This window comes from Leptonychotes weddellii, unplaced genomic scaffold (genome assembly GCF_054177405.1).
Source record: "Leptonychotes weddellii isolate Sample4059 unplaced genomic scaffold, ASM5417740v2 HiC_scaffold_2614, whole genome shotgun sequence".
Lineage (NCBI taxonomy): Eukaryota > Metazoa > Chordata > Mammalia > Carnivora > Phocidae > Leptonychotes > Leptonychotes weddellii.
Window position 1 is genome coordinate 1 of NW_027853667.1, and position 12911 is coordinate 12911.

Here is a 12911-nt window from a genome sequence, read left to right on the forward strand (position 1 = left end):
ATTCAAGTTATCCAGAGCACAGAAAGCCTTCTCCTTAGTAGCGGGGTCGGGAGTGGGGATGGTGCTTCCAACAAGGGAGAGGCCGGTCAAATGACCATTGATACCGTGGCTAAATGAAAAACCAGCATCCTTGGGCTGAGCAAACCACATTTTTCCCTGAATGAAAGGACACTTAGAGAGGTCAAGTACACACCTGAAATTTCTAAAGCTTTGAGTGCTCCAAGAATTTTTATGTTCATAGGGGAATGGGCGCTGTTTTACTGGGTGTGTTCGGTTGGCCTTGCCCCCACCTGAGGGCCTGTCCTCAGTGCCACCAGGGGCCCCAGGTTCAGTCCAATCCCCATCCTCACTCCAGGGCCGAGCCATAGTTGTGAAATCAAACCAAAGCTCAGGTTCTTCCTCATCCAGCTCCTGGTCATCGTCCCATTCCTCTTCCTCCTCCTCCAACTTGTCACTGTCATCTCTTCCTATGGTTAGCTTGTAAACACAGTAGCAGGCACCAGCCCCAATCATCAGTCCTGCTGCCATCCAACCCACTTCCCGAGCCCGGCCCATGCTCCAGTCCGTGCCAGCCTTTGGACAGGACAGGAGAGGGCCTTGTTCCACCTGACTGAGGAGGATTCTTAGGGCCAGGGTGAGTAATGGTGGAGCGCAGTCCTCTTCAGCCTCTCCCGGGCTCCTGTAGCTCCCTTGTGATGAATCTATGGGTGCAAAATGGTATTAGGGTCCTGTGCTGTGTCTGAGTTTGTGCCTCACTACACAAATAGAGTGGAGTTTGAGTTCTGGTTGAGAGAGGTGGATTATTAGGAAACGACTTCCTTGTTCCTTTTTGTCACCCTCTATCTACCCTCAGGACCCACCATTTCTCTTCCAGGCCCTACAGAAAAGGGCAGAGGATGGGGCTGTGCTACCATAGCCAGGAGGGTGACAAGGAGAGGCACACACTCAGGTAGTTTCCTCCACTACCACCCCTTCCCCCAAAGATTCACAGGCAGGTCCCTCCCACCAACCTCTACCAACGTCAGGTAAATTTCTACTTCTTCCCTCGTCTTCTGTTGTCAGTACTCCTTCCACGGAGATTGATGGACAGTCTGGCAGAAGGTCGGAAAGACAGCTGGCTTTGGAGAACTGAAAGTGTGGTGGATGGATCAGCACTGAGAACACAGGTCCTAATACCCGCTTTTCTGCATTTTCAGCCTTTGACTTTAAAGTATTTCTCACACCTTCCCGACTTTCCAAACGCGGGCTCCCCCCTCCTCCCCCGTTATCGTCCGCCATTTCCCCAGCAAAGGCCGCCACACCCCTTTCCCTGCACTGAAATGGGAGGGGGTGTGGAGAAAGAAGGGGCCAGGAGAGGGCGACTCGGACCCGGCCCGCGCAGATGCCAGCCCTTCCTCCTCCGCCACCCCCAACGCCACCCCCAGCCAGGGTCCAGGGCTCATCCCACCTTCACACGGACCTGCACGGTCCCAAGGCAGTTTGCTCCTTCCCTCGGCACGACTTTTGAGGCGACCTATGGGCCAAGAGACCCTACAAACCTGCAAACAGGCAGGGAACCGAGGGGACGGAGCGCTTGGTGGACGGAGCAGGACTCGGGACACGAGTACCCTGAGTGTGGCACCTTGCTTCGGAGTCTCTGTCAACCGCCATTTACTCGCCTCACCCCCACCCAAAGTCCGCCGGTTCTCTCCGCTAAATGGGCACAAGGGGGGGGGGGGCGGTGGTATTTAGAAAGTAGGCGGGAAGGGAACCCAGCCCGGATCAGCCCGAACCTGGATCCGGGGCGCCCTTGGCCCTCTCCTCTCCCCACCCGCCTCTAAGCAGAGCCCAGGCTCCTACCGACCTCGCGGTCCGGGGCTAGTTTCCTTCTTCCTTCACACGCCTGCGGAGTAATGGGGGGCTGGTACCCAGACGGAGGCGACTAGCAGGACTTCTGCTCTAGGCGGCTCTTGGTCACGTGACGACCACGTCACCGGTGAGCTCTGGCCCCCAATTTCCACTCCCACAAGCAGTGCGGCAGGCGCCAGCCTGCCCCGTACCTCCCCCCTTTGCACTGGGCCCTGTCACTCTTTTCCTCTATAACAATACCATTAAGCCAGAAGTGGCCGTGGCTCTCTGGTGTTTGAATTTGCCTAAGTATACGAAGGGGCCGCATCTTCTCGTGGGTCTGTCCTTCCTTATACTTCTTCTGGGGGGAAATTTCTTATCCTTTACTTGGCTCTGAAACGCCTGCCCCCCAGTCCTTAATTTCTACCCCTTTGCACATCCAGCCTCTGCACCAAAATTGGAGGTGGGAGGTGGCATAAAGGGAAGCTCAAGTAGTGAGGTTTTTATTAATATTTTTCATACATTTATGTTCTGTTTCTTCCTTCCTTTTTTATTGACTCAAGCTAGATTATTTTGTAACCAGAAAACATAATAAATCTATTTCACTTGGAGAAAAAAGAATTCAAGTTATGTACATATGTGTGTGTGTATATACATATATATATGTAATAAACAAAATTTTCCAGTTAATAGAGAGGCCTCATTGACTTGCTTAAATTAATTTGTACCCTGTTGAAAACGTTTTCTACTGACTGCACAGGAAATAGCAGCTTTCAAACAGCATATTAAAATTTAAAAACATATCCTTACAAACAAAACCAGTGTGCTTTCAGATGATTTATAAATTGGTGGATATAGTGAATCTATAGTGAGGTGGTCAGTGTTTTACTTGTGGCCATTTTCGATAAGTGAATCACTATCCCTTTCTTATTCCTGGCTTAACTCACAGTATTAAGTGTCAGACGGCTGAGAACTTCATAGAAGATTGCTGGATGGCTTTCACTCTGGCTTCAAAGGACAGACTTTATGCAGACCCTAAATTCAGCTGAATCTTACCGTTCAGATGAACTTTAGAAATCAGTAACTTCGCAGGTTAGCCTGTCTTTTGTTCAAAAGTCTTTATTTAAATTCTATTCTGAAGTTTCATGGTGTAACTCAGAAATAATCCATAAATTAGAGTTGTCCCTGTTATCCCACTGATGAAAATGAGACTCAATAGATGAAATATTTATTTAATTATGACACTGGTGAGATATCTCCGGGATCTGTTGTTCATGTACTATATGTCTGTTACCCCAGCAGCCCCTAGTGCTCAGCATCTTCCAGTGGAGACAGTGGTGAGGGTCTGTGGGTGACTGTGAATCACTGCAACACCCCTGAAATCGGTGTCATTTTTCCCTCACGAAGAGCATAGTTTACAGGATGCCAAGCAGTCACCACCAGGAGAAAGAGGCCTTTTCACTCCCTGCCTTCTGTTACAAGTTCACTGCACCACCCATACAAGCCCCTCAGAATAATCCCAGAACTCAGGGACAAAGTATGCAGAAGTTAGTCCCCAGACATTCAGCTGTGCCTGCTAGGGAGTCATACTCTAAATATAGACCCTTCAGGCAGCCTCTTTCTTAGAACGTTGAAATATGACACCCCAGCAGGAAGCTCCCCCTGTGAGGGGCCCCTGTGTGGGGGAGGCCCTTTCAGGAGGTGAGCCAGGGAGCCCAGAGTGCCTTGCTGGAGAATATTCAGAAGTCAAGAACACATCACAACTTTCTGTCTTCCTCAAAACGTTTATAGTCCAAACTCCTTCACAAGTATCACACCCCTTTTCTTTAAAAACGCTTACCACATTCGTTCTGCATCATCTCCTTCTACCGTTCTTTCTGTCTCCCTTTACTTTCTTCTCCTAGACAAGCGAATTCTATTTATGAAGCTTTACTAACAAATCTAACTGTCCATCATTCAATTTTTGGCTGCTAAGTAATTATATAAGTGGCTTTTGTTTGTTTTGAATGTATACACTAGAAAGAGCTAAGGAATTTGTAAAGCTTAACAAAGCTTCAAGGACAAAAGCGCCACTCTTCCCTCTCCTTACTAGTATAAAGGATCTCCCTCCCCCACTTTGGTATGTTTTCCGGTTATTCCAATGTGTAACTCCCCGACCACCATTTTCCCAGTCTGTCAGACTTTTCCCTGTCAGACCTTTCCCGTTTGAATCCATTCCCTCTCTAAAACGTCCCATACTCCATGGAAATGATAACCCTTTCAATTTCTCTCACTTCTTTGTCATTTAGATCCACAGTTTCTACCGGGGAACCTAGAAGCTAGCATTTAAAATCTATTTTGCTCCCCATTATACATCCATCAACAACTATTTAAGGGCATGCTATTTGCCTGACATACCGTTTCAAAAGCAAAAAAGGAAAATCCTTAAGCAGTTCCTCAGACAAGCCTGTTAAAAGTTCCTGAGCCTGCAGAAGGCTATGTGAAGCCACTGCTGAAAGGAACCTTTTGGCTCAAATTGGTCTGTGGTCCCAGGTGATAGTTGTCGTAGACAGTGCCACCAAACAAAAAAGGATCAGCAGATGCTAACACTAATGGGATTATAGAGAGTGAGAAAAAAATAACAGAGAGAAGATCTTTATTTTAAAAAGCTATATTACTTTTTGTATTGTGTTACTTGTTTTTGTGTTGTGTGTTAGTTAATTTTGTTTCGTTGCAGGCAACAGAACCCAAACCTGGTTTAACTGAAACAATGAGGGAGTGTTGCAGACCAGCATCAGCTCTGAGGGGGATAGGTAGGAGGAATTCACAGACAGTCTCTTCAGGATGCCATCGTTCTGCTGTTTTTTAAAATCTGCATTCTAGATTTAAATTTTAGTAAGAGAGTATTGAGTTGGTCTCTTTTGGGCACAATGCCCACCCTTTTGCTGGGGGGAAAGAGGGGGGATGTAAAATGTAAAATGCACTTCCTTTCTTTTCCCAGAGAGAAATGTAAATTGTTTCAGACAGTTGATTTGCTGGAGCCTTTTCTTTTCTTTTTTTTTATTTGAGAGTGAGAGAGAGCACAGAGAAAGAGGGAGAGGGAGAAGCAGACTCCCCGCTGAGCACAGAGCTGGTCGCGGGGCTTGATCCCAGGATCCTGAGATCATGACCTGAGCCAAAGGTTCAACCAACCTGAGCCACCCAGGCGCCCCTTGCTGGAGCCTTTTAATGACTTTGGATGTTAACCCATTGTCCAGCCATGAATGAGATGCTGGGGGCCTGTGTGCCACAAAATGTCTTAGTTGTGGTTTTCACATTCACTAAACATCAGAGAGGTATAGTTCAGAAATGGTGATGCACAGGATCATATTCTAAGCCAGAGTGACCTGGCTTTCCTGACAGGATTCCTTAGGGTTGTATTTATAGTTCAGCGTCTTGCCCTCATTGTTGCATGATCAATCCCTGACTTTATCTGAAAGCAGAGGTCTCTATCAAGAAAAGACCCCCATTCATAGAGACTTGAATATAAATCTAGATCTGAACACCCGAACCCATGCATCTCTGCATTCCCCACCCCCTTTAAGTGGGCCAAAAGGGAAGCTAAGTACCGATAGGAGTGACAAGTGAATAATTTACCCTGAGAAATACAACTGTCAGAGGGTACTGATGTTTTTGTCAGTTTTAACAGTCCATTCTCTCTGTAAGCAAGCTACTACTTAAGAAGCCACAACGTCATGCGGCGCCTGGGTGGCTCAGTCGTTAAGCGTCTGCCTTCGGCTCAGGTCATGATCCCAGGGTCCTGGGATTGAGCCCCGCATGGCATCGGGCTCCCTGCTCGGCGGGAGGCCTGTTTCTCCCTCTCCCACTCCCCCTGCTTGTGTTCCTTCTCTCGCTGTGTCTCTCTCTGTCAAATAAAAAAATAAAATCTTAAAAAAAAAAAAAAAAGAAGCCGCAACCTCAGAAGTTGCTTGGTGAGCCTGCAATCAGAGCAAGGGCACTGGTTCACCTTAAGAAGTGGCTTTCAGTTAAGGAAGCTCGAAGTACTCTTACACATTATGGGGATGGCTCTGCCAAGAAAAGCTGAATGTTCCATTCATCTTAGCCAGGACTCCCTCTCCCCAGACAGGGCTTGGGTGGGAAACTACCAACCCTTAGTCCTCTGACTCTTCTTTTCACACATTCCCATTCTTGAATAAGCCCCATGTTGCACATGATCTTTCTCTGAACACAGAATCACGTAGTTGATTTGGTTTTCTGTTTGCTAAATTTCAGTCATATCCTAGTACTGCCTCCTAGAAGTTACACAGAACTTCTCCGGAGTTCTGCCTATACCCAAGCTCTCCAGTCTCTTGATTTACTCCCGTATTGTCTGTGGATTGTACAAGTTATACTTAGATAATAGCCTTATATCTGAACTATTAAGGACTATCCCACTGTAGATCCCAACGTTCTGACATTATTTTTATTACTTTTCCCAATATAAAAAAAAGGTTCAGTCATTGCTGACAGGTGAATCATTGAGCTCACCAAACCAGTCAGTGAAATGTCTCCACACTAATGACTAGAAGCTAGAGGCCAAGTTCAGCCAATTTTATCTTTGTCTCAGTGTTTTTCTAATATTTATTTCAAGGTGATATTCTCTCTTTGTATCCAAGTATTTTTGTAATATTCTTTTATGCTTCTTACTTTGTCAGTGTGCATGCCTTTTTGGGCAGGTACCCACTATGTACCTGTGACTTCTACTCAACCTTTTCTGTGTTACTGCCTTCTGAGGGCTCCATGCCTCTTCCTTGCTAACCGATGCAAGTGAAAGTCTGTCGCCCTCCTGTTGAGAACACTGGCCTAGTCAGAAGATTTATGCAATCTCAGACACTCTAATGAGCTCATTCAGGGTTGTGTTACGTGCTAGGCCTCAAGACATTAAGATTGTTTGGAGTGAGGTGTGTAACACTCCCCACGAGTGAGAAAATGTGGGGCTTTTGGAGGCCATCACCCAACATCACTCTCCCAACTCCCCCTCTTCACCCCCCCCCAAATGAGAATAGCTATACAGTAATTTTTTTTTCTCACAAAAGAATGCTGGCTGGGGGCAGGAGAGGGCAGGACAAAAAGAACAAAAAAAGTATTAAGAAAGCAAAAACAACAACAACAACAAAAAAAACAAACCACACTCTCACTCCAGGTCTCCTTTTCTGATGGCTTTTTCGTTCCAGATCTGGGACTAGATTTCAGAGGAAATGGTAGACATTAACAGCTGGGAGGAGGGGAGGTTGAAGGAGAGGTTGCTGTCCCAGGAGCTTAGGGAAGGAAGAGGCAATTTTTCAAAAAAGTACAAGTGGCCAGTAGCCCCTGGGGAAGATGCTGTCCCTTCCTGGTAATCCGAGGAAGGCAAACACAACTATGGGGAGATGGGATTAGCAAAGAAGAAAGAGTAACCAGGCCTGGTGTGGGGGAGGGAATGGAGGGGGGCGGGCCCTCTTCTGCCGCACTGCTGGTGGGAGGGGAAATTAGGGACCCGAGTTGGTGGATGACGTAGCTCTCACGTGACCAAGAGCTGACGTGTGCAGAAGTCCTTCTTGTTCTGGTCCTTGTTCCCGTCTGAGTACCAGCTCCCCATTGCCCTGAGGGCCAGCGGGCCTGCGGCAGAGGGAAGGAGGAGGAGAAGAAGGAAATTGTCCCGGATTCTTGCAGGTCAGTGCCTGGGAGATTCCATAAGGTGGGGGGGCCAAGGGCGTAGGGCGGAGACCGTCGCGGGTCCTGAGGCGCCTCCGCCGTCTCTTCCCCTCGCCGCCAGCTTTCCAAGACATCTGTCCCGCCCGCAGCCCATTTCGATGCTGCGAAATGGTGAGCAGGGGGCTGGTTGGGGAGGAGCCCAGAGAACGGGTGTTGGGAATCTGCTGGGAGCCGAGGCCGTAATCCGGAAAGAGAGCTGTGGCCTGGGTGTTGGCCCCCCAATCCTTCAGGACGGCGCCGGCGGGGAAAGGCTGGACATTTGGGGAGGGGGAAGGTGCAATGTGATGTCGGCAGAACCCTGAGAGGGGTTAATAGGGGTGGGAAACCTTTGACAACCAGGCCTCTGAATTAGGAAAGAGTTTCGTGCTCTGGGGACTGGTCGTCCACCAAGCGCTCAGTAGCGGCCGTTTCCCGTCTTTCTGACTGTGGCTGTGTCTTCCTGACCATGGCTCTGTGTCTAGGGGGTCCGAGCCTCTCCTGGGTTGCCAGTCTTTCCGTAGGTTGCGGCACTACGCCAGGCAAGAGAAGAGGAAGGAAATTAACCCCAATCGGTGAAGGTCGATTTGAGGGTAAGGCTATCTGGGGACCCTAAGAGGGGCGGTGGTGGGGGGTAGGGAGAAGCCAGAGATGGCAATAATCTAGGTTAGGGCTGAGGCTGAGTGTGTTTCTTGCACTCTCGGGACTGTGGTGAAATGGCGTTCGGGGTGTGTGTGTGTGTGTGTGTGTGTGTGTGTCGCGGGGGGTGGGGTGGGGGTGGGGGTTGGGGAGAATGATGGAAGGAAAACCTATCAGAGAGTTTGTTCATAATCCTCCTCTCTCAACAGCACTTAGTCCCCATGTTTTCGATCTGTCATCCTGCAGGTCTGCTGTAGCAGGTGGCACCACTTGAAGCGAGGGAGGAAGTTTCCTCGGATCAGTAGAGGTCGGTGTAGGCGTGGGGGCTGCCTGGAATGGGGGAGGGGCTGGAAATCAGCCACAGTTGGACAAGCTCACCCAGTCCTACCTTATTTCCCTAATATCCCTCCCGTTTCGGGTCAGGGAAGGGGCAGGTTTATGCATGTTTTGGATGGCATAGAGGTGAAAAATCTCTGACAGCCTGGATGGTGAATCAGGAAACGTGAACTGTCAATCCATCAAGTTCTCAGTTCTCCCTGGCTCTGGTCTCTTGCAGATTGCAAGGGTTGTTGGGCGTGGCACACCTCCAGGGGAGGGAAAAAGGGACAGACTGCCTGTCTGGAGGAGGTTAGTGCAACAGTGCCACTCCCTGGGGACACCCGAGGTTGGGGTGGCTGAGGCCCCAGCAGAGACTAAGGGCTCCATTGCGTTTATCTAGGCTTGGGGAGAGGGTGGGCTGGGGAGGGTAGAGGGAGGGTGAAAGGAGGAGGATATAGAGGGTTTGTTAACAATCTACATTTCCTACCAACTATTCATTTATGACTCTCCTGTCCTTCTGTGCAACTCTCTGCATGGGGCAACACAGAAGAGAAACTCAAACCCCATTTCCTTCCTCCACCCCCAGGTCCACCTCCAGTGTCAGCTACTGTGGCCTTGAAGTGGCTGAAGACAATCACCTTCCACAGGCCTGCACCCAGGCCCATAGCCCTCCTCTCCCAGCCTGAGTGAATACTCTGTTCCTTGGTCCCTGCTATTGTCAGGGACGATTGCATGGGCTACGCCAGGAAAGTAGGCTGGGTGACTGCGGGACTGGTGATTGGGGCTGGAGCCTGCTATTGCATCTATAGACTGACCCGGGGAAGAAAACAGAACAAGGAGAAAATGGCTGAGGGTGGGTCTGGGGATGTGGATGATGTTGGGGACTGCCCTGGGGCCCGGTACAATGACTGGTCTGATGATGATGATGACAACAGTGAGAACAAGGGCATAGTGTGGTACCCACCTTGGGCCCGGATTGGGACTGAGGCTGGAACCAGAGCAAGGGCCAGAGCAAGGGCCAGGGCTACCCGGGCTCGCCGGGCTGTTCAGAAACGGGCTTCCCCCAATTCAGATGATACTATTTTGTCCCCGCAAGAGCTGCAGAAAGTTCTTTGCTTGGTTGAGATGTCTGAAAAGCCTTATATTCTCGAAGCAGCTTTAATTGCTCTGGGTAACAATGCTGCTTATGCATTTAACAGAGATATTATTCGTGATCTGGGTGGCCTCCCAATTGTAGCAAAGATTCTCAATACTCGGGATCCCATAGTTAAGGAAAAGGCTTTAATTGTGCTGAATAACTTGAGTGTGAATGCTGAAAATCAGCGCAGGCTTAAGATATACATGAATCAAGTGTGTGATGACACAATCACTTCTCGCTTGAACTCATCGGTGCAGCTGGCTGGACTAAGATTGCTTACAAATATGACTGTTACTAATGAATATCAGCACATGCTTGCTAATTCCATTTCAGACTTTTTTCGCCTATTTTCAGCGGGAAACGAAGAAACCAAATTTCAGGTTTTGAAACTCCTTTTGAATTTGGCTGAAAATCCAGCCATGGCTAGAGAACTGCTCAGGGCCCAAGTGCCCTCTTCGCTTGGTTCCCTCTTTAATAAGAAGGAGAACAAAGAGGTTATTCTTAAACTTCTGGTCATATTTGAGAACATAAATGACAATTTTAAATGGGAAGAAAATGAACCTACTCAGAATCAATTCAGCGAAGGTTCACTGTTTTTCTTTTTAAAAGAATTTCAAGTGTGTGCTGACAAGATTCTGGGGATAGAAAGTCACCATGATTTTTTGGTGAAAGTAAAGGTTGGGAAATTCATGGCCAAACTGGCCGAGCGTATGTTCCCAAAGAGCCAGGAATAACTTCTTGATTTTGTAGTTTAGAAGCAACACACATTGTAAAACTATTCCTTTTTCTCCACCTTGTTTATATGGTAAAGGAACCCTTTCAGCTGCCAATTTTGAGTGATGAATATCATTGTATCGTCAACGCTGATGTTTATCTGAGTCGGTTTTCAGGTCTAAGCTGGATGAATGGATATCACTACCTGTTCTGAAAACATGTTTGTTGCTTTTTATCTCGCTGCCTAGATTGAAATATTTTTACTATTTCTTTTGCGTGACAGTGAACCGGTTGGTCATAAGTAAGCTCCCTCCTGTCATTTGCATTAACTTTGTGTATCATCAATAAAGTTGTGTGTTAATGCTGAAAAAAAAAAAAGAAAAAAGAAAGAGACCATCCTTGTCCTTTGGTTTTATAATCTAGTTGGAGAGATAAGAAATATACAAACAAAAAGATAACAGGATATCTGGAGCATATACTCATTGTCAAAAGTGTGCTCTCAGAGCATAGAGGAAGCAAAAGCTTCTGGGGGATATAATAGTCAGCTACGGATTCCTAGAAGAAGCGGACCATCTAAAATGATTCCTGAATGGGGTAGATCCTTAGGCTTTCCAAGAGCGGGAGTGAGGGGGCACTAGGCTGAGAAAGGCATGGAGGTAGGAACCCTTTTCCTATGACAGTGAGGAGACTAGTCTACTTAGGGTGGAGAGTGTGGGGAATGGAAGTAAATAAATTTGGAAAGCTGAGCGAAGCCACTTTGTGGAGAACTGTTTGAATAGTATCCCACTGAACACCAAGAGCCATTAAATATTTTTGACTAGAAAGAATAATTGGAATTCATATAGAGGCCTCTCTCACCAGCTGTGCAGTGTCTATGAGGGTGTGGAAAAATGGATCCTACCAAACCCTGGTGGTAGGAATGAGTTTACATTGAGTTTGTACGGGTATGTGGAGGGCCATTTGGTAATACATATAAGCCTTAAAGTATGTAAACCCTTTGTCCTAAGGAAATAATTGAATAATTGGCTAAAGACTATGTACAAGGCTATTCATCCCAGTACTGTCCAAAACAGTAAGAATCAGAAGCAACTCTAAGTGTCTAGCACACCGGATTGGTTCAATAAATTGAGGAACATTCACACGGTATATATGTTAGCTATGTTGATTCAAATCCATATTGCCAGGAAAAGATATTCATTCTGCATTGTTATATGAGAAAAGTAGGTTAGATAGCAGTGTTCGTAGAATGGTTCCATTTCTTTTTTGAATTAGTAAAACATATTTTAAAGTAGACACTACTATGGAATTATAGTTATCTAAACAGTAACTGGTATATTTGAGTGGAAGGATAATGAGTGATCTTTACCTTTTTACTTTTTATTCATCCACGTGTTCTTATTTATATAAAATGGATATTGGTTTTTTGGAAATTTTTGAAAAAGGAAGTGTTGGGAATGAAGCAGGTGGGTGGAGCATGTACCGAGTAGAAAACAATTTAGATTACAAATGAGATGGGTTAAAGTTGCCTCTCTGAAATGCTAGATGAGTGATGAAGATGGGGTTTGTCATGAAGGTTAAATTAAATAATACATGCAAAATACTTAGAATGTTCTGACCACAGAGCAGTTAGCTAAGAAAAATGAGCACCCTTAATTCCCTAGAATGCAGGGTTGATAGTTTTTTGTTTGTTTGTTTTTGTTTTTTTGGTTGACTTTTATTTTGCTGGGGGCATTCTGCCATGTGTCAGTGTCATTTAATAAATAATAGCAACAATAAAGGTTAGCATTTATTAAGTGACTAGTGTGTAGAGTTCTGTCATTCCTGCAAGACAACTGTTAAAATAATTTCTCAGAGGAATAAGGTTTTCTTATTTCCCAGGACTCAGTGTTTCCTCAGACATGATCTCACCAGCCTCCACAACATATTCCTAGTGAGATCAGGAAAGGGTAAAATCCTCTGTTCAGTGGCCTTCTGCTTCCAGCCCCAGGCTTCCATATACTTACCTTAATGTTGTCTATATTAGATAAAAGGGTCAGGGATTAGTTGGCTTCAAGTTGTTGCATATGGTGACCCTATTGAATCACGTACAAGTGGAGACTCATTTGACACTTGTTTTACTGGTGGGAGTGGGAAAAGGCAGTTAACATTTTTCTTGCTCTGTTATTAGGTAGGAGAAAAAGATTTGGGAGGGGAAGGCTAATCCACTTAAAATAAATTGAGTTTGAGGAATCTTTGTGATACCCAGATGGAGACAGCCTATTGTCATTTCAGTGTATTCAGCTGGCACTCAGAGGGGGGAAAAAAAAAAAGATTTGGGAGCCACCAGAGGGTTAATGGTAATTGAGGACGTGGGAGTGGATGTGATTCCCAGAGAGGAGGTACAGAGTGTAACAGTGTAAGGAACTGTGGCAGCTGAGGAGAGAAGCGCAGAATTGAAACTGAGTGTAAGCCCTTGCAGACGCTTTTACTATCCATATTTCTATATATTCTCTACATAAAATTAGATGATACTGTAACTAAATTTTTGGAGCCTGATTTAAATTTTTTTAAATTTTCTCCTAAAAAATATTCATTGGAGATACTTCAG

At 46.4% G+C, this 12911-nt stretch overlaps 2 protein-coding genes across 7 annotated transcripts; one reads left to right on the plus strand and one right to left on the minus strand.

The window, feature by feature from the left end:
* Positions 1–3: 3 nt before the first annotated feature.
* Positions 4–1978, minus strand: LOC102735973 (armadillo repeat containing X-linked 6; the record flags this gene model as incomplete). The annotated part of the gene is made up of 4 exons (XM_081810448.1): positions 1844–1978; positions 1448–1692; positions 1011–1128; positions 4–701 (listed from the first exon to the last, which is right to left on the minus strand). A coding segment is annotated over exon 4 (552 nt), but the record flags the coding sequence as incomplete, so codon positions are not given.
* A 5357-nt stretch (positions 1979–7335) lies between these two features.
* Positions 7336–12121, plus strand: ARMCX3 (armadillo repeat containing X-linked 3). 6 transcript variants are annotated; one of them, XM_031032822.2, is made up of 6 exons: positions 7342–7497; positions 7601–7650; positions 8001–8108; positions 8401–8461; positions 8711–8781; positions 9059–12121. In XM_031032822.2, the coding sequence occupies exon 6, from the start codon at positions 9205–9207 to the stop codon at positions 10342–10344; it is 1140 nt and encodes a 379-aa protein (XP_030888682.1). In that variant the 5' UTR covers positions 7342–7497; positions 7601–7650; positions 8001–8108; positions 8401–8461; positions 8711–8781; positions 9059–9204; the 3' UTR covers positions 10345–12121. The 6 variants fall into 6 exon arrangements, with proteins under 6 accessions (XP_006737751.1, XP_081666575.1, XP_006737750.1 ...); XM_031032823.2 differs by having other exon boundaries at positions 8029–8108; XM_006737688.3 differs by lacking the exon at positions 7601–7650 and having other exon boundaries at positions 7336–7497; positions 8029–8108.
* The last annotated feature ends 790 nt before the right edge of the window (positions 12122–12911 follow it).